The sequence below is a fragment of the Onychomys torridus genome, chromosome X (genome assembly GCF_903995425.1).
Source record: "Onychomys torridus chromosome X, mOncTor1.1, whole genome shotgun sequence".
Lineage (NCBI taxonomy): Eukaryota > Metazoa > Chordata > Mammalia > Rodentia > Cricetidae > Onychomys > Onychomys torridus.
In genome coordinates this window covers 61,376,510-61,398,141 of record NC_050466.1, presented here as the reverse complement: position 1 = coordinate 61,398,141, position 21,632 = coordinate 61,376,510, and the positions used below count along the sequence as shown (strand labels likewise).

Sequence of the window (21,632 nt, the reverse complement as noted above, 5' to 3'; positions counted from 1 at the left end):
ATCTCTCATGCCTCGTCAGAGAAACTTCTTTTTACAACAGATGGCGATTAATTCCGGAACAGTTTTATAGGTGATTTCAGTGTGCTTGCCTTCCTATATCATATTAAAGACTCTAAAAAACAGTATCAGGTATTGTAACCCTAAAAGTGCACATTCTAAGAAAACACAGAAATAAAGGATGAATACTAGTCATATAATAATATATACTTAGATAGAAACACAAATATTTCCTTTCAAAAATCCATTTTTAAGCAACTTGCAAATTGATCAAAATTAGGTCCAGCTAAGAATATTCATTCATTCTCTCTCTCTCTCTCTCTCTCTCTCTCTCTCTCTCTCTCTCTCTCTCTCTCTCTCTCTCTGTGTGTGTGTGTGTGTGTATTATTGGTAGGTGTTTTAATGCAATGTCTAAATTAAAATATGGGTTTCATCCCCAGCTCCACAAGAAATATATTGATGAGGCTGTGATGTGACACTCAGAGGGCCTTGATTGTCCAATGCAAGTTTTATCCTTTAAAAAACTAAAATTCCAATCTCTACCCAGTTCCCTGTGTCATTTACTTCACAGGGAAATAGCAAGTCAGTGTTGTTAAATGCACAGTTAGACTAACATTCCTTAGGTTGTGTCTGGTTGGTCGATTTGAAGCGCTACCCCGAGTGAGGCATATGCACTGGACGATTTTGAGAAAAAGTGCATATGTTGGTCTCTCCTGTATTGAACATACCAAACACCAAACATGCTGTGAAACAGCTGCAATCAGAACACTGCTAAAAATTTGTCACAGCCCCCACATCCCAGCATAAGGAAAAAAAGAAGTCACCTACGAATTATGAATTTGCACTGACCCATTCATAATCTTAGGAGGGCTTAAACTCATTCCCGAGCCCTCCGCACAAGAACAGCAACAAAAAGGCAGCCAAGGAGAAAAGGAAATGCAGAAATAGTTCAAGTTTCCTGACTTTCCAAATCAAATCAGTTTCAAATCCTTAAATATGCATGGAAGAGATTCAACAATTTGTTTTTCTTTGGAAAAACGTCATCTGTTTGAACCCTTCTCTTCTGTTATTAAGCTACTGATAAAGCTTGCCAAAGGAACAGGGAAGTATTAAATAAACGCCTATTTTTACTCAACGCTCTCAGCTCTATTGAAGTCAACAGCCTAATCTTACATATTATAAATCTATCCAAAACCATTTCAAAAAGTACCCTGTGCACACCACATCCCACTATGCAAAGAATGAGTAGGTTTGCAAAATGCACAAAAGACAATATGTCATGCTATAAGTCTCTCAAAGTAATGTTAACATTGGAATGCCCAGCTGTGGATTGGTGAACTAGGGACCCTGTGACCCTATAGGTCAGTCATTTCCTACTTTCAATTGGGCTATACTACTAAATTTCTACAGGTTACTGGCTTTCTGCAATTGGAGCTTGCTTTATATCACTTCCACGAGAGTTAGCTTAGATCCTCTGAACTGTATATAAAGTCAATACTTCCCAAGGGCACACTTTAGAGAGAACAAATAGTCATAAAGCTAGTGTGAAGATTACATTCTTTCATTATGTCTTCAGACCCAACACATTTGAAATCCAGACTAAAATAAAGACAACAACCAGGTATTGTTGGAGAGTTGGTAGCCATTACCCTTCCCTTCTTAGCCTGGAAACCTGGGTCCAACAACAAATAGGTAGCTACCTAGCTACTCATATTTGATGGGTAGTTTCCAAGATCATGCATTTACAGAGATGTTATCCTCATGCAGGATAAAAGTAGTGATCTGGAAACTATTTAATTTGATTAGGCAAGGCAATTAAAGTAGATTGTGCTTGCCCAAAAACTTACATGAAAAGGATTGAGTTATCTAGGTTGATGGCTGAGATTGGCCAAGTTGAACAGTTCATTGCCAAAATCTCTATTTCACATAGATGGAAAGACCCATTCTGATATTTAATAGAAAACAATAGTCATGTATTATTTATAGCTGATATAATATCAAAATAGCACTAGAGAAGCGTTTTTGGCATATAGTGGTAGAGGGCACAGTGCCAGTGTAAATCTGCTGCTTTAATTGTATTTCAGCTTTTGTTTTTATTGTAATCATGCCTAAGACTATCCAGTTGGAATCCACATTATTCAGGAAACCAACCTACTGTATGAAACACACAAGAATAAAATGAGCATCCTGGTAGTACTCCATTATTCGGTTCTGTAAAAATTATAAATTCTTTAAATAAATAATGCTCTGAGTTATCTGATAGAAGACTAATTTTAATAAGGAGAAATATTTAAAAGTGGTTAAAATAGGAGATAAATTCCAGTGATAAGTAAAGTTTTTAAATGGTACTTAGGATTAAACTTGGGGTTTTCTGCATATCAGGCAAGCACTCTACCACTGAGCTATATCTTTAGCTCTCTTTTTACATTTTATTTCAGACAGTGTCTCAATAAGCTTCTTAAGATGGCCTTGAACTTGTGACCCTCCTGCTTCAGCCTCCCAAGTAGCTGATAATTAAGATTTTAAGTGCAATAATCAGTTGAAGACATTTTTACCACCACTGTAAAATATACAAGAGAAGTGCAAAAGAGAAAATCACACAGAATATATTGTGCTGCTCACAGCTTTTGACATTCAGACATCTATGACAAGTAGTTGGGCTCAAACAAAAGAAAGATCTTGGCAGACAAGGTCACCCACTGTCAGTCGAGACTTGAGGATGTCACAACACTGTGACTGGACGAAGTTGTTCCAATTGGTTTTCCAATGCAATCCGTTCTTGATGAACCTCCTAAAATGTACAAAACAGGGGAAAGAAAAGGAAAAGGCATCATTTCTCAGGTCCATTCCTATTTCTTTATACAGTCAAAGGAAATGCAGAACTGGACCAACAAACACTCAGGGACATGTGGTCTGGAAGGCACCATTTTCAATGCTGGTGATTAGACAAGAGATTCGCCATCACTAACCTTTCAATGCCTTTCTGAAGATGATGAAATGCAACTGATCACTTTTCTTTGCAAGCCTGTCTTAGCCTCACTCTGTGTTGATGGGCTCAGAAGGCAGCAGAGAATGACAGGAAATATTAAAAAGCCAATGGGGAAAAACTAAAGGAGAAAGCAGACTCCCGGTACAGAACTATGAGTCACTTCAACTTAATTTCTAGTTGCAATCTCTGGTTTATTTTCTGGCACAATACTTATCTAGGGATAAAGAATAAAAAGATACACTGGCCATCCTTCCATCAAATCTCTTTTCCAGGCTCTTGCACATAATTCAACTAGCTTAAAGTAACTTCTGGGTAAAGGGAAGAAGAGACAGACAGTAATCTGCTGTTCAGAAACTCAAACTATGTCTTTTTTCTTTTACTAAATTTATTTATTTTACATCCTGACTGAAGCTTCCCTTCCCTCCTCTCCTCTCACTCCCTCTGCGCCCCCCCATCCACTCCTCCCCTGTTTCTGTTCAGAAAGGGGAAGACCTCCCATGGGTGAAAACAAAGCATGGCATACCAAGTTGAGATAGGACTAAGCTCTCCCCCCTCTTATTAAGTCCTGATAAGGCAACTCAGTATGAGGAATAGGTTCCCAAAAGGAGTCAAAATGTTAGGGACAGACCCTGCTCCCAACAAACTTTCAGTCTTAAAACAGATTTTTCAGAAAGAAAAAGGATACATAAACACGCTCAAGTAGAATTGGCCAAGGTGGGAAAGAATTCTTATGTAAAGGCTCAATTCTGAGATGTTCCAGAAAACCAACAAATATTGGAAAACCAATGTAGAGAACTCAACAAGTGTTCATTCATTCATACTCCTAGCAACCCATCTTCTATATCTATCAGCTCTAAGTCACATGCTGTTCTAGCTATAATGGTATCAGCAAAACCCAAGAAAGAGCAGGCCAGTGCCCTTATAGGGCTTCTATTCAAATGGAAGGCAAGACAATACAATGAGTGAAGAAGACAGATTTCAGAGAAAATAAATAAGACGATGCACTGGAGAGCAACAGATAGGGGGGAGAAAGAAGAAAGTATGACTATGGAAGGTTGCTTAGAGGTAATGCAACTTGAGCAGAGACATGAATGAAGCTGGAAGGAAGCTACTTAAACATGTAGGGTGAAGATATACAGGGTGACTAAATGACAACTTCAAAGGCTCCAAGGGAGCAAATGAGTTTTGTGAATGTGATATACAAAAAGAATGGAGTTCAGTTGGTATAATGCTTGCCTTAAAGAGTTCTATCCCCAGAACCACATGCACAGGCCACAGTGGCATGTGCCTGGAATTCCAGCACTTAAGATGTAAAGGAAGAATAATTAAAAGGAGTTCAAGGCCAACCTGGGATCCATTAGTGATTCTAATGTCAGCCTGAGCTACATGAGATCCTCTCTCAATAAAACAAAACTGAAAAGAAACAAAGAGAACAATGGATGAAGCTGGTCTACCCAAAAAAAGAAGGAGAGATGAGCGGATAAAGCCAAATGAAATAAAAATGAAGTTAATGAAGTAAAAATGAGATAAAAATACAAATCACTTCAAAAGAGTACTGAATGACTTTCCAGGGTGAGGGTACCATTTTGCAGTCCAACCACCAATGCATGAGGTTCCAGTCACCTTCCTCTGATGGTGTCATGTTCTGTTTCAACAGTTCTAGTAAGTGTATAGTAGTATGTAACCCTAGCATAAATTGTCATTTTCCAAGTGGCTAATGATGTAGGATTCCATCTCCTGTGTATTTATATCATCCTACATGCTCCTTGGTGAAATATCTGTTCCAGTCCTTTGCCAATTTTTAAATTGAAATGTTTGGTCTTTTTAGAATTCTTACTCTTTTTAAAAGTTTTATTTAAAATTTTTTCATATAATATATTTTGATCATATTCCTTACACTCCCCCAACTCATTTCAGATCCTCCCTATTTCCCTACCCACCCACTTCATGTTCTTTCTCACTCTCTCAAAAAAAGGAAAAAGACCAAAAAAAATGAAAGTCAAAACAGACAAACAAGCTGAAAGAAAGAAAATCAATAAGACAAAAATACCAAAACAAAACAAAACGCATAGAGAGTAGGGAGGGAGTAGGGAGGAAGTGGGGAGGAAGCGGGGAAGAAGTGGAGAGGAAGCGGGGAAGGTAGGATATTCATTTTGTATTGGGCAACTAATCCTGGGTATGGGGCCTTCCCTGGAGTGTGGTCAATATACCAGTGAGGTTCCATTGGAGAAAGCTGATTTTCACTTTCCCAGCAGGCATCAATTGCAAACTGCTTCTTAATTAGAGGTGGGAGTTTGTGTCCACTTCCTCCTTCTCCAAGCTGAAAGTTTATTCTAGCTTGGACATGCGCAGGCCCTGTGTATGCTATCATAGTCTCTGTGAGTTCATGTGTGTATCAGTCTTGTTACATCTAGAAAATGCTATTTCCTTGGAGTTATCTACCACCTCTAGCTCTTATAATCTTCCCACCTCCCCTTCTACATTGATTCCTGAGCCCTGGAGGGGAGGAGCTTGATGAAGACATCCTGTTTAAGATCGAGTGCTCCAAAGCTTCTCACTTTCTGTACATTGTCTAGTTGTGGGTCTCTGTTAGTTTCCATCTGCTGCAAGAAGAAGCTTCTCTGACGAGGGATGAGTGAGACACTGATCCATAGGTATGATAAAATGTCATTTCTGTGTTCCTTTAGCAGAATGATAGTTGTCCGTTTTCCCCCTAGACTTACTTTTGAGTTTAAAAAGTTATTTTTTAATCAGAACACAAGTTCTCTGTCAAATTTGTAGTTTGAAAATATTTATTCCCCATCTGTAACTTGTATCTTCGTTCTCTAGTGTTTTGGCAGAACAAAGGTGTTTAACTTTAATGAAGGCCAATACACTAATTATTTCTTAGAGATTATGCTTTTAGTCATTTTTTTTTATACTAAGGTCATGTCTAACCTCAAATCATGAGGGGTTTTTCCTTTGCTTCCTCCTAAACATCTTCTAGTTCTGCTTTCCATTTACATGGGGAGCCATTTCCAGTTCATCTTTGTAGGAGTGAGACTTCAATGAACAGTCCCTACCTGTTACATACAGATGACCAACTGTTAAATATGGTGGGAGACCAGCTTTCTGTTGGGTTTATTTTGCATCATTGTCTTTCATGAAATGGCTTTATTTATGTGATCTATTTCAGGATTCTGATCTATACACTGCTCTCAGCACCATACTGTCTTGATGACAGCAGCTTGACAATGATTTCTTCATTTGCTCTTCCTTTTCACACTGCTTTAGCAATTCCAAGTTCCTCAGCCCTCACATACAAATTTTTGGATCAGCTTGTTTGTATTCATAAAAAATTCCTGCTGGGATCTTAATTGGTATTGTCATGAATCTAAAGATCACTGGAGAGAAATATGACAGCTCTATTCTATTGAATCTTCCAAATATACAAAGAAAGCATATCTGGACCTTTAGGTCTCCCTGGATTTCTCTCAGAAGCATTTTTTTTAGTTTCCAGCATACAAATCTTATGTGTGTTCTGATAGATTTGTACATAACAATTTCATTTGGGGGAGGAGGCCAGCTACTGTGAAGTGGTACTTTAAGAAAATTCCACTACCAATTATTTATAACTTATATACAAGACTATGACTAATTATTTTGTGTATTGATCCTGTATCCTGGGACCTTCACAAATTCAACTGAACAATGGAATGATTTTTAAAATCCAATTTGCAATAATGTCACAAAAATTTTGGACAATTTGTCAAAAGATATGCAAGACTTATATACTCAAATCTCAGAAGCCCTCAGGAGAAATTTAGAAGAGAAATAGTTGTAGAGACTCCTCTACTTTCAGATTAGCAAAATCAACATGGTTTACATGCCAGCTCTCCTTAAATTGATTGATAGATTCAATGCAAATCTAACCGTACTGCTAACAAGTTTTTATTTTGGGGTACTTTCCTACCCATTCTCAAATTTGCATGAAACAAAAGGCTTACAATATCCAATGGAATCATGGAAAAGGACATGTTGAAATTTTTATATTCCAAGACAGTATAAGGCAACAGCAATCAAGACTGTGTGATAGTAGCATAAAGATCCACAGAAAGACTAATGGAACAGAGTAAGAAGCCAGAACTGAACCTCCAGTTATAGGTCATTAGAGTTAGGATAATGACACCAAAGTGAGCCAAGGGAGGAAAAGTCTTTACATCAAATGGTACTGGATTAAGGAAATAGTAAATGGGGGAAGTGAACCTTAACCCTAATGCCACATCACATACAAATTTAATTTAAAAATGTAAAAGAAGCAACAGAGGCTGGAGAGATGGATCAGCGGTTAAGAGCACTGGCTGTTCTTCCATAGGTTGTAAGTTCAGTTCCCAGCATCCACATGGTGGCTCACAACCATCTGTAATGAAATCTGGCACCCTCTTCTGGCATGCAGGCAGAACACTGTATACATAGTAAATAAATACATCTTAAAAAAAAACAAATAATAAAAAAGTCCTCTAGTCAACACACTTGAAAATACACTTCATAAAATATATTAAAGGCTAATAGTCACATTAAAAAGTAAATGACATAATTAGTCATCAAGGACATAATTAGTCATCAAGGAAATAGAAAAAATTACCTTATCCCAGGCCAGGCTAAAATCAACAAAAATAAAACCAAATGTTGGCAAAAATTTAAAATTCTCATACATTAATGGGCAGATTATAAAACACACTTTGAAAAGGTACAATTTCTACTAAAATCAGCTACATATACTTACTATGGTAGCTTGAACAGGAATAGCCCTCTAGAGATTCATATATTTGATTCTCCAGTTGGTGGAACTATTTGGGGAGGAGCAGGAGATATGGCCTTGTTGGAGGAGGTGTGTCACTGGGGTGGAGGCTCTGAGCTTTCAAAAGTCCCCCAGACCCAATCCCTCTCTCTGCCTGAAACGCAGATAAAATGTAGGCTCTCAGCTACTGCTCCAGCACCATGTCTTTCTGCCTGCTGCCATGATCCCCACCATAGACACATCCTCTGAAACTGCAGTAAGCTCATGCAATTAAATGCTTTCTTTTATAAGTTTCCTTGGCCGTGTTGTTTCTTCACAGAAATAGAAAAGTAACTAAAACACTTATCAACTAATCCTGTTAGTTGATATCAACTTATTCTGTTAGGATAAATGAGAATGCATTTCCACACAAAAACATGTCCAAAGTTTCTATGGAGTGCTCTGTCACAAACGGAACATATACATCACTCCTCACTGCAAGTTTCATGGAACATTTTTGGAGAGGAGGCATAAAGAATATAAGAGCCACAGGTTGTAAAGAGGACTAGGGCAAAATAGTGTTTTCTGAACATGACAAACCCACTGCACTCGTGAACTCACAGAAGATCAAGTCAGTGAACACTCAAGCATGGATGGGGAGAACCCAGAAGCCCACAGGCAGAGGAACTATTGGTAATTTATGGTTGCTACCCAAGGGAGAGTCAGTTTTCTTTAGGGGTATGGTCCCTTTTAGGTTGACCAGCTAGCTGCAGTGCATGACCCCACACCCACAAATATAGGGACAGCACAAGTCTGGCTCAGTGGGTTATTAAAAATAGATATGAGGGAGGAAAAGGGTGAATATGATCCAAACACATTGCATGAAATTCTCAGAATAAGAAGAAGTATGTTATTAAAGAAACATGTTCAATGATGCGGTTTTACTCACAATGTTCTAAAACTGTTAACAGCTCAAGTGTCCATCAAGAGGCCTGATAATGGAACTGTGGCATATTCACTCAGTGCGGTATTAGTAGCAATGAAAGGAACAAATTCTTCATGCACTCAACAAAATAAATGAATCTCAAAAACTTTATGCAAAAGTATTGGCTTTAGAATACCATCATATACAGTTACAGAACAGGCAAAACTACAGTATAAAATAATCCGAATGGTGGCTGCCCTGTGGTGGGGTAGAAGTGAAATGGGAGAGAAAATAAGGAAGCTTCCTATGGTGATAGCAATGGGTCTCTAAATCCATGGAGTTTGCCTTCTATAAGTATATACATTTGTTACAATATCACCAAGTATACAGTTAAGATTTGTATATGTTAAATTTCACATCACAAGAAAAACCCATTTAAAAAATGAACTCTACAAGGCTAGCCTGTTCTGCATACATAGTGAGTTCCAGGACAGAAGGGATGATGTAGAGAGACCCTATCTCAAATAAAAACTTCAACACTAGCTAACAATATGCATGCTGAAGTATTTAGAGAACGTATACAGATGTTGGTAATTTATTTGAATATGTGTCAAAAAATTAAATAAACTGGTGAGTAGAGGAGATAGACAAACTGATACATGCATAACAAAACAAGTATAATAAATTTTTAGTAACAGAACTAAAGCAGTGGTTGTACACATATTCACTGTACGATTCTTCCAAACTTTCTATGTCTTTAGAAGTTCAGTAATAAAATATCTTGGCAGAGGTGGGAGGTACACAAAAGTCAGGGATGGGAGGGACAAAGAACGTTAAAGCAGCATCTGTGCAGCAGAAGGCAAAGGAGAAAAGCACAGTATCTCAGATGGGCACAGTGCTGCATACCTGTCATCCCAGAGCTCAGGAGGTTGAGGCAGGAGGATTCTCAGTTCTAGGACAGCCTGAGCTGCATATCAAGGACCCATCTTTAAAAAAAAAAAAAATGAAAAGCAAGCCACGCGGCAGTGGTGGCACACTCCTTTAACCCCAGCACTTGGGAGACAGAGCCAGGTAGATGTCTGTGAGTTTGAGGCCTGCCTGATCTACAAAGTGAGTTCCAGGACATCCAAAGCTACACAGAGAAACCCTGTCTTGAGAAAACCAAAAAATAAAAGTAAAAAAGGAAGGAAGGGAGGGAGGGAGGGAGGGAGAGAGAGAGAAGTAATTTTAGAGGAAAGCATGGCCATTTATGTTGATTCTTCTAAAACATTAATCAATTAATTAATTAATTAAACAAACCAAAGCCCATTGGATTTGGCCATAAGTGGAATGTGGGAAGACAGCAAGACCATACTAAGGTGGGAGAGAGAGAAAACAGAAAGTAAAAACAGTGAGTGAGAATAATTTCTTTTCTTTTTTTTATTTTTATTTTTTAATTAATTAATTATTATTATTATTATTTTTGCTGGAGCTGAGGAATGAACCCAGGGCCTTGCACTTGCTAGGCAAGCGCTCTACCACTGAGCTAAATCCCCAACCCTGTGAATAGTTTCTAAGAAAATTCACATGATGGAGACCAGAGAAGCAGAGCAGTAATTACCCAATGAGAATTGCTAATGCTGGAGTTGTTTATGTATGGGTTAAGAATGACCCAGGAAAATCATGTCCCACCAAAACATGCTCAAGGCCTAACTCCCAGGACCTATAACCATGATTTTACATGCAAACAGAATCATGTGAAGATGACCCTAATCAAGTCACTGGTGCTCTTAATCAAAAGTACAATAAAAACAGATAACAGGCAAGACACCAGAAAAATGCCATGTGACAATGGAGACAATTGGACCTTTTTATGTACAGGTCAAGGAATGCAAAGGATTGCCAGAAACTACCTGGAATTGCGAAGCAAAAAAGGACTCATCTCTAAAGCCTTCAAAGATAGCATGGCTCTGATGACACCTTGATTTCAAACTCCAGAGCCATGAAAGAATAAAGTACTATTGCATTGAGTCACCTAATTTATGGTACATAGTTAGAGCAGCCTGTGAAACTGATGTAGAGGAGAAGTGATGGAGAGAAATAAGTGAGAAAAACAGGGCTAATGTCCTTGAGAACATGAAATGGAGCCATTTCCAAGGTACCAGAAAAGGGGTTAACTAAGGCTGTCTACCTCCAGAAAAGTATAGAATCATTCATAGAAGATCTAAACAATTATGATCTTCCTCAGAAGCTTTGGACAACAAAGAATACAGTTTGTAAATGGCTTTATTTACTACACAATATATAGCATCCATATTGAAGTTACTAATCTTAGTCTAAGCATTCAAGAGCCAACCCTTGAAACTAAATACACTCATTCTCTACCAACTAAAAGAGCTTTGAGAACAAAGGTGGGTCTTGCGAAAGGAATGGAGAGCTGATGATCAAAACACAAAGCCAGACTGAAGGGAAGGAATCCAAATGGGGAACCACTCTTACCTTCAGCTGCTGCTGAAGCTCACTGTTCAAGCGGGCCAGCACTGCATTGGCCTCTTTATTTTTGCGGATGGCAGTCTGGATTGCCTTCTTCTGTTTGGAAGACTGCCTGTAAAATGTAGTAACATCTTGATGAAAAGAGACCTAGAGGTCTGGAGCCTTCCTTACAAGGCAGAACTCAGATTCATGAGACGTGCCTAACTGACAAAGGTTAACATCCAAGGGCTCCAAAAATCGTATTCCCAGGCCAGCAAGCCAGCAGGCAGGCCCACACCAAAATGAAACAAATTGGTCAGGATGAATGATTCACACCCCATTTTACAACTCGAATAAAGGCTGTGATTGGGCCTTTTCAAACATTTGTGTTCCAGTTATTCCAAGACATTTTAATAAGCATTTTTCTAGTAATTCCTTTTGTGGATGCATTAGTGGAATCTACTTCAGTGGACAAGACTGGTGGGAAAAAACAGAACATTCTCCTAAGAAAAAAGTCTACATTAATTTAGCAAAACTACCTAATTCTCCTTTATTTCTTTAGAAGGGAGGGAGGAAAGTAGGGAAGGAAGGAGGGGGAGGAAGAGAGAGAACATGAATTTTAATATGTACCAGAATATATCTGAGGCACCTGAGGAAAATGGAGAATGCTTTTGTACCAGCATACCTTAGCAGAGTCAGTACTAAATTCAAAGAATAGGTGTAACTAGAGAGATCATGTGTAACTGAGGTGACCATGTGTAACTAGGGCGATCATGTGTAACTAGGGCAATCATGTGTAACTAGGGAGATCATGTGTAACTAGGGAGATCATGTGTAATTAGGGAGATCATGTGTAACTAGGGCAATCATGTGTAACCAGGGCAATCATGCATTACACTTGGGTCTATTAAAGTCTTCACTTACACTGTTTGGCCATAAGTCTTAGAACCCACTTAATTTTCTAAACTCTGTGGTGGGAATGATAAATCAACATGGTCACCACAAGTATAACTTACAAACTCTTATCCCATAGCAAGAAACACATTAAAAAGGTGATTCATACTCTCCTAGAAAAACGACCATATTTTCAATCACTGGGAAGTGGGTCCTAGTCCAGATCTACCATATACATATGATGACTATTTCCTGAAGGGGTACACTATGCTAACCACCCTGCTAATCTGCAGAAGACATAGTCCCTACTGCAGTAAGTTTAAAGGCTAGTTGTTTCAGTCATATAGAAGCAAGAAAGTCTGCTATTTTTAAAACACAGTGGTTGTACTTACAGTTTTAATTCTGGGATTCAAATCTGGTAAAGCCAAGCGCTTTACCTACTGACCAATCTCCTCTACTTTTTAAGAAAATAATTTCATTAGCATGTATTCATTGTGCAAAGTAAAAGGTTTCATAATGACATTTTCATTCAAATATATCATGCACTCTGGCCAGTATTCACTATTCAATACCCTTTTCTGTCTTTCCTCTACCACTAGGTTCCATCCTCTTCACAAATGCCCTGTTTTTATTCTAGTGTTGCACATATAGGAGTGTGTGTGTGTGTGTGTGTGTGTGTGTGTGAGTGTGTGTGTGTGTGTAAAGAGAGGGAGAGAGGGAGAGAGAGTTATCTAAGTTCCACATATAAGAGTAAATATTTTAATTCATAACACCTTTACTGAATGAATAATATATGCCAGAATACAATAAAAGTAAACTAATACGACAAAGTACAATTTTGAAAATAAAACCAATATAACAAATATACATAAGAATGTTTGAATTTTGATACATGAGGCATTCCTTTGCATTACAACAAACTTAAATTTAAATGTCTATTAGAAAAGAACTGTACCTTGGTCCAATTTTAGTGCTTTTTCCAAAAGCAACAACATTCTAGAAGACTTTTTCTTTGACTTTGAGATATTTGATATTCAGACATTTGTTCAAGTACATAGATTTGGTTTCAATGGCACATCTACAGATCTTGCTATTATGGCAACATCTTGAGTAGCATCTACTTCTGAGCAAGTACTATCTCAGGTTCTAAAACTGTTAATCCTTGAAATGAAATTTATTTCAATTGTGGGTTTTTAATAAACTGGGATGAAGTAAATCTAACCCTTCTTCCCTGCAGGAACACAGAGTTATTGTTGAAGTACACAAACTCAAAACTGTCTTTCTACTTGAAAGAACATTAGTTACTAACATTTCTGGTAAGGCAATAAATGCTCTAGGATAATAGTCAATATATGTACAAAGATTACACTTAATAGCAACAAGTAAAAGAACACAACAAAAAAGAAAGAGAAATAGAAAAACACAATGACCTGTAAAGAAGACAAGTTTCAGATCTATGAAAACAACAAATCTAACCATGGATTTCTACTCAGAGCACAGAAAGCTCTCAAATCTCAGAGCACTAGCATTTGTCTCTCTGCTTTCTGACTGTGTATCTGCCAAGGCAGCCTTATGTGCTTGCTACAATGCCTCTCTACCATGTTACACTGTAGCTCTTCAAACTGTGAGCCAACATGAACCCTTCTTCCCTTAAAAAAAAAAAAAACTCAAAATGCAACAGTTAAAAAAAATAATTAGAAAATCATCAAAAGAGAAGAAGAGATGGATCACCAAAGAGTGTGTGTGTGTGTATGATGCCAAATACACAGAAGAGAAGTTTTTCCAACATCACTGGCTTTTAGAGAAATACAAACTAAGATCAAAATGACATGGAGTTACATACCCACTAAAGTTACAAAAGGAACAGCACCAAACACTTGCAAGGGCATGAAGAAATTTAGTGTCTTGATATATTGCTGGTGGGAATATGCCATGGTACCTCCATTCTGGAAGATAACTTAATAGTTTCTTTTCAAACTACACATATATATATACTTAGCAGACAATCCAAAAAAAAAAAAAAATCACAGGCTGGAGAGATGGCTCAGAGGTTAAGATCATTGACTGCTCTTCCAGAGGTCCTGAGTTCAATTCCCGGCACCCACATGGTGGCTCTCAACCACCTATAATGAGATCTGGCGCCCTCTTATGGCATGTAGGTGCACATGCAAGCAGAACACTGCATAATAAGTAAAACTTTAAAAAAAGAATATTTAAAAAAAAAATCACAATTCAGGATGCTTATCCCAAACAAAGGAAAATATATTTACAGATAAAAACCTGTGCAGAGATGATTACAGCAACTTTATTTGTGATCTTCAACAACTACACGCAGCCAAAATATTGCTTAATAGGAGAATGTCTAAACAAATTTATATAGGATTCTGCTTCACAGTGTTGGATGATACACATATCTGTCCACTTAGATGTTAAAGGATGAAAGTGCTCCTTTCTTTGGGATAAGAGTCCTGGAATGTGATTTTTTTTTTCATTATGTACTAAATGTATGCTGAGAAAAAAAAATGTCAAATCCAAAAGGTCGCGTGCTACGATTCCGTTTATATAGCATTCTTAAAGTGACAAAATTATAGGAAAGGAAAATTACACAAATGTTTGCTAGGGGTTATGAATGTCAGAAAATAGGAGGTAGTTATGACTCCAGAATGTTGATTATAATGATGACTACACAAATCTATACACTATGACAACATGTGATAAAATGGTATAGAATTATTCTGACTCTAGTTAGGTAAAATGTAATCATTGGGACAAACTACATGAAAGATAAACAAGCTTGCTTGGTATTATTTTTTGTTAGTTTCTGTGATCTATATAGTTCAAAATTTAAAGTTTACAGGAAGAAGTCAATCAGAACTAGATGCCTCTTTATTCTTAAACTACCACTATGCTATGTGAGTCAGCTTAGAACAGCTTCTCCTTCTCCAAGAACTGTCTCCATAACCTCCCTCCACCTATGTGGGTAGATAGATGCCTTGCAGTCATGTTTGTTTGATGAAACCCTCACTTCCACTCTCAGACTTGAATGGATGCTGGGACACACTGACCTAAGCAGCTTCTCTCTCTCAAGTATGTGGGGTGAGAGTTATGAGTCCAGTTCAGCCTTGGCGCTGCAGAACAAGTCAATCAATCTACAGAGCTGAAGGTAGATTTCTTCACAGAGAAAACTAACAAATATCCTTTATGATCTGTTTCTATCACTATTTTCTACAAGCCGACCCCTACATCTTCACAATGAATGAATATGGTTCCTTAAAGAAAGAATATGCTAAGATATTCTAAGTACTCTCACTCCCCCACTCCCCCACTCCCCCTTCCCCGCCACCCCCGCCACCACCACCACCACCACCACCCCCCACCCCACCCCACCCCCGTGCATTTGCAACCAAAGGAGTTCTAGGTAGAGCAAAGATTAGGTCCCAAATCAGACACAATGTTGGGCCAGGTCACCTGTTAACAGTTCAGGAAAGGTGTTTATCTTGCCTCTTAATTGCTTCTGAAGTTTGCACTTACAAACTCCCCTAGCCTTTTACTCCATGTTCCAATCTGGGCTACAACTGGCCCAGTTTCAGTGGAGGAAGACGTGCAACTAACTGTTCAGCAAATAATTGTTTCTCTGTTGCCTTGGTGAGTAAAAACATGTGACTAAGTTTTGAGCCAGTAAGACCAGAAAGATCTTAGCAATAAGCTGCCTTTTCCCCATTTGTTCTTTCCCTCTTTCTATGTGACCTGAAAAATAAATATGTTGGTGACAAGTTGCCATTGTCTATATGGATAAAGGCAAATCCCAAAGAAATCCAGAACAGGAAGACAATATGCCCAGCTTCCAGGATCGAGCAATCCTACCCTTCTGAATTTTATTTTCTGTTCAAGTGGCAAACTCAAATTTTGAATAAATTTTACTTATTCTTTGATAATCTCATATATGTATACAATATATTTGTATTATGTTTTAAAGGACATAAGCTAGGCATAGTGGTTCATGCCTATGATACCAGCACTCAGAAGGCTGAGTCAAGAGGATTTTCATGAGTTTGAAGCCACCCTAGGCTACAGGGTGAGTTCCTGGCAAGCCTGCGCTACAGTGTGAGATCCTATCTCAAAAAAAAAAAATCCTTCCCAAAAAGAGTATCAATGAGATTCTCTAAATGAGAAAATATTAGGCTGGGTATGGTGGCTTGTATCTATCATCCCAACATTTGGGTGGTGAAACAGTTGAATCAGGAGTTCATCATCCTCAGCTACATAGAGAGCCAACCATCATGACATGAGATCCTACCTTTTTTGCTCAGCCTTGGTGTAGGGAGGAAGGGACTGGACCTGCCTCAACTGAACCTACCAGGCTGGGCTGACTCCCCAGGGGAGACCTTGCCTTGGAGGAGGTGGGAATGGGGGAGTGGATTGGGCAGGAAGGCTGGGGGTGGGAGGAGGGAGGACAGGGGAATCCATGGCTGATATGTAAAATTAAATTAATTATAAAATAAAAATATTTTTTTAAAAAGGACAAATCTTTGTAGCCATTCCCCAGGCCTTGATTTCTCCCAAGGAAACTGGGTGCACCTTCTTCTAAGTCCCAAACTTGTATTGCCTTTTCTACAGTTAGAAATGGAAGACTTCCATCAGGGATTCAAACCATTAATCCCACAGACAATCCCAATACATCAAGCATGAGGAGGGAAAGAAAAACTTAGAGCCACATTGGGAACATCATGAAGGTAAGCAAATAGTCTATACTAGAGCTAGAATACTCTGGAGTTATGGGGAATAATAGAAGTTATAGAGGTTGGCACAGAGCCATGGTGCTGTCATATGGTATCCTCTGTCTCTATAATGCATGAAGAATCCTATTTTCCAAAGGTTCATATTTAATAGACAAGGAAGATGTAGCAAAGAAACAACTAAACCAAAGTGTTTCTAAGCCAAATTCACATCTGTCCTTATTAACAATGACACATTTTGAAATGTTTACTGCACAAAACCTGGCTCAGCAGTTGACTTGGGCAAACTTACTAATTTCTTTTTGTGGACAATGGCAATATCAAAAGCTGAATTTGTTTCTGACAATGGTTTATTTTTTATGTTAATTTCTATAAAAGCTGATGACAGTTTTACAGCTAGTCTACTTTATTTTTAGCCTTTCTCAGTGTTCTGTTGGAGAATTAAGGCTTACAGAAAATGATTGTGACTCTTTTTCTCATTTTTCCCAAAGATAGTACATAGCAACTAACACTGTAAATGAGAGAGAAGTAGGGGAGGGAGTAACAACTCTATATAACACATGTCTAAAGGAATCTGAGCTTCTCTCTCTCTCAAAACTCTGGCTGGGAAAGAACTGTAGGCCAACCATTTTGTATTTTCTATCTTTTGCTCCCTGCCTTGAAAAATTATGAATGCTAAATTCCTTCCTATCATGCCAAAATAAACTAGTCTTGGAACTAAAACAAGAAGTTGTATAAAATACTCTGATGTGAAAGCTTAGGCCCTGACTATTCACATTGTGATCTGTGCATTAGTCTCTCAGCTAAATATCACATGGTCACCTCACTAATCTCAGAGTAGCATGCTGAAGGACATTCACAGAACAAATGAAAGGTAGAAAATACTATTTCAATAAACACTGTAGGGACAACTGTATAATTGCCATGTCAAAGAATGAAGTTGAACCACATCTTCCTATGATGCACAAAATGAGTTCAAAATAGACCATAGATGCCAACACCAGGTATAAAATGACAAGACTTTTACAAGTAAACAATCTTTGTGAACTTGGAGTAGGCAATAGTTTCTTAAATATGACACTAAAAATATAAGTGACAAGCTAGACATGGAGGCGCACACTTTCAATCCCAGAATTCAGGAGGCAGAGGCAGGTGGATCTTTGTGAGTTCAAAGCTAGCCTGGTCTACAAATAAAGTCACAAGTCATTAAGGGCCACACACATGCACACACACACACACACACACACACACACACACACACAATTTAAACTTGGTACTTCTGGCCGAGCAGTGGTGGTGCACGCCTTTAATCCCAGCACCTCGGGAGGCAGAGGCAGGTGGATCTCTGTGAGTTCGAGGCCAGCCTGGGCTACAAAGCTACACAGAGAAACCCTGTCTCGAAAAACCAAAAAAAAAAAAAAAAGAAAACTTGGTACTTCAAAGTACACCAACAAAAAAAGTAAAAACACAACCAACAGAATAGGAGAAAATATTTGAAAATCATGTATCTAGCAAGGGAGCTGTATGCAGACTAGATAAAGAACCCATAACTCAATTATAAGTAGGCAAAGAATGAGTAGATATTTATCCAAAAGTGTATTTAAATGACCAATAAGCACAATAAAAGATGCTCAACACTATTAATCATTAAGGAAATGAAAACCAAAACCACAACAAGATACCACATTATAGTCACTAGGACTGTCTAAACATGACCTGAAAAAAAAGATATCAATAGGCATGCTAACATGGCCAGGGAAAAGATCACAAGGCCTCAACCCTACAAAAAGAACTACGAGAAATTAAGAAATGCAAACAGCAAGAGAAACAATCTTCCCTAGGGAAGAGCATATCAATTGATTATCCAATACCAAATTGTCAGCTCTGAAAACATAAACGTTTAAAAGTAACATTATATAGATTGAACATGTTCTATTTAAGAATTCTATATATATGTAACAATTAATGTAAAATGAGGCTATGAATTTGAAAGAGAGCAAGGGAGGGTACATGGAAAGGTTTGGAAGGAGGAAAGGAGGGGAGGAATGATGTAATTATATTATAATCTCAAATAATAAAAAATATTTTTCCATATTACTATGTAATTGTAGTTACTACATAATTACTATATAATACATAGTATTATCTAATACTAGGTAAGTATTGATGAAGAAATGGAGAACTAGAACCCTCATACATTGTTAAAGATGTAAAGTGGAGTGGTCACTGTGCAAGACAATTTGGCAATTCTTCAATGTGTTAAACACAGCATTACCACGTAACTCCAATTTTACCCATGTGTGTATTCCCAAGAGAAACAAAAACACAGTCCACACAGAAACATGAACACAGATAACTCTACAGCATTATTATTAATATACAAAAGTTCAAATAATCCCAAAGTCTAATGAATCACTGAATATCATATGGAACATTAATAGAACAGAATAGTATTCCACATAAAAAATTAGGTTCTAATTCATGCTACAACATGGATGAACCTTGCAAACACTAAAAAAGTAAAAGGTAGCCAAGCACAAAGAGCCACATGACACATGACTATATCTATGTAAAAATGTAAGCCAAGTAGGGGCAGAGAGTAAATTAGTGGTTTCCAGGAGCTAGGAAGGGAAGGGAAAATCAGAAGCCACTTCCACTGGGCATGGAGATTCTTTTGGAGATAATAAAATGTTGCAATGATCACATGGCTTTGTGAATACTAAAAGCCACTGAAGTATGTGCCATGCAAATTATATTTCAACAGGGCTCATTTCAAAACAAAACAAAAATGGAAAGCAACAGCAAAAATGGAAAGCAACAGTTCCCCGTGTGAAGTTCACCAGGTGCCCTGACATCTACTTTGGAGGGCAAGGTGGCCACCACTGACTGACTAGAATTAACATGAAGGTGAAATTAAGGAGGAAAAAAACCAACCATCTTTGTGCCTGACAGAAACCTATCCCTTGGGTTAGAAAGGTGATGATGATGCAGAAAATCCCTTTCTGTAGTAGCTGATGCCTTCAGGGAACTATTTGGGGAAAGAAAAATCCTCTGAAGAAGGATACAAAGAATTCAAATGGGACCCAGCTTCCAGGCAAAATGGTGACATCACCCACCGAACCTGTTGCTGTTCTTTCCACAGTACTGTAGCAGACGGCAAGCTACCTACCAAGCTCCTGAGACCTGAAGGGCCTCTATAGAAATATCACAAGGGATCTTAAGTATCTGCAACACTGGCCAGCTGAGGTTCACTTCAAGTCAAGTGACAGTAGCAGGATTTTGCCCTCAATATCTCACTTAATGTTACTACAGAAAGACTGAGTCGAGTAACAATCTTCTCAAAGACAGTCTTCTAAATAAGGATGGTTTGTTCAGAGCACCATTATCCCCATCCTCGGCCCTGTCCACTGTGTCTCAAGCCCTCCAGTATCTGTTCCAGACAGTAAAGATGGTATTACAGAGGATCAGCCTATGCCATTCAGTACTGAGGTGACCAATATCAAGGACTCTACATGTTTTCTAAATCATACCCCACTTCTACTGAAAGTTGGGTCTATGATCACGGAGCTAGCCATGTGCACTAAAGGAACTTGACATCAGACAGGAAATGAGGGGAAAATGCCCTCACCATATTGTTTCCTTCATAGCAAAATCTGGACCAACACAAGAAAGGAAAGAAAGAAAAGAGAGAACAGCAAGAAACCACACCAAACAATGGTCTAGGACTTGCCTGCTCCTTTGGGTCATGCTAAGTCCTATTGATTATAAAGCGTCCTATCAGATTGGGAGGCTTTAATGCCACCACCGTCACCATGGCAGAGATGACTATGACAACTATAAAATCCTGAGCCTAGGAAAATAAATGTAGACACATAAACAAATACATATCCATGCAGATGTAAGAGGAAGTTCACTGCCATCTTTTCACTAGTCTGGGCCACTTACTTTTGTACTGTAGGATGGGGTTTCACCATTGCTGCAGAAGCTGCCCCTCCAGCAGCAGCAACAGCAGCAGCAGCAGCAGCAGCAGGCTCTTGGTTTTCTGTAGTTTGATTTTCAGGTCTGAATTTCCTGCGAATAGGTTTTGATGGAGGTTGACCATGTGGTGCATCCTGTGGATTAAAAAATAAATCCAAAGTGCTCAAAAAGGTGTTTTAATCATCCCTCTGCATCTATGTTACAGTTGTGTAGCTTAGTCCACTTGTGGGACTCCTAACAGTGGGAGCAGGAGCTGTCTCTGACTCTGTTTCCTGCTTTGGGGACCCTTTTCCTCCTACTGGATTGCCTAATCCAGCCTTAATAGGAGAGGAGGTGCCTAGTCTTACTGCAACTTGATATAGCATGGCTAGCTGATACCCATGGGAGCCCTGCCCTTTTCTGAAAAGAAAGAAGTAGTGGATGGGGGGGGCAGAGTAGAGGTGGGGGAGGAACTTGGAGGAGATGAGGGAGGAAAAACTGTGGTCAAGATGTAAAATAAATAAATAAACAAATAAATAAAAAGCTGGGAATCTACTACCCTTTTCTATCATCAAGAAGGACATCAAGGGCTGGAAAGATGGCTCAGAGGTTAAGAGCACCAACTATTCTTCCAGAGGTCCTGAGTTCAATTCCCAGCACCCACATGGTCACTCACAACCATCTGTAATGAGATCTGGCACCCTCTTCTGTGTACATAATAAATAAATAAACCTTTTAAAAAGGAAGGACATCAAAATAAGATTCTAGTCTAGTGGCCTTACTATTTTCCTTTTTTAATGTTGTAAACCATCTATACTTTCTTGTCATTTAAACTCACATAGACTTTATACAACCATGAGGTCTTTTCTAATTGAAGACAAAACTGACTCCTGCCTCACTCTGGGGCTTTTTGGAGAATAAGTT

At 38.4% G+C, this 21,632-nt stretch overlaps 1 protein-coding gene across 9 annotated transcripts in view; it reads right to left on the bottom strand.

Moving 5' to 3' along the window:
* Positions 1-336: 336 nt before the first annotated feature.
* Reps2 (RALBP1 associated Eps domain containing 2) overlaps positions 337-21,632 on the bottom strand; it is a 237,094-nt gene continuing 215,798 nt past the window's right edge. For 8 of the 9 annotated variants that reach the window (XM_036174450.1, XM_036174457.1, XM_036174453.1 and 5 more), the window contains 3 exons: positions 20,697-20,863; positions 11,149-11,254; positions 2,646-2,788 (listed from right to left, as the gene is read on the bottom strand). In XM_036174450.1, coding sequence (XP_036030343.1) covers positions 2,720-2,788; positions 11,149-11,254; positions 20,697-20,863 — 342 coding nt within the window. In that variant the 3' untranslated portion in view covers positions 2,646-2,719. Of the gene's footprint in view, positions 2,789-11,148; positions 11,255-20,696; positions 20,864-21,632 lie in introns of all 9 variants that reach the window. The other variant, XM_036174455.1, reaches the window with a different exon arrangement.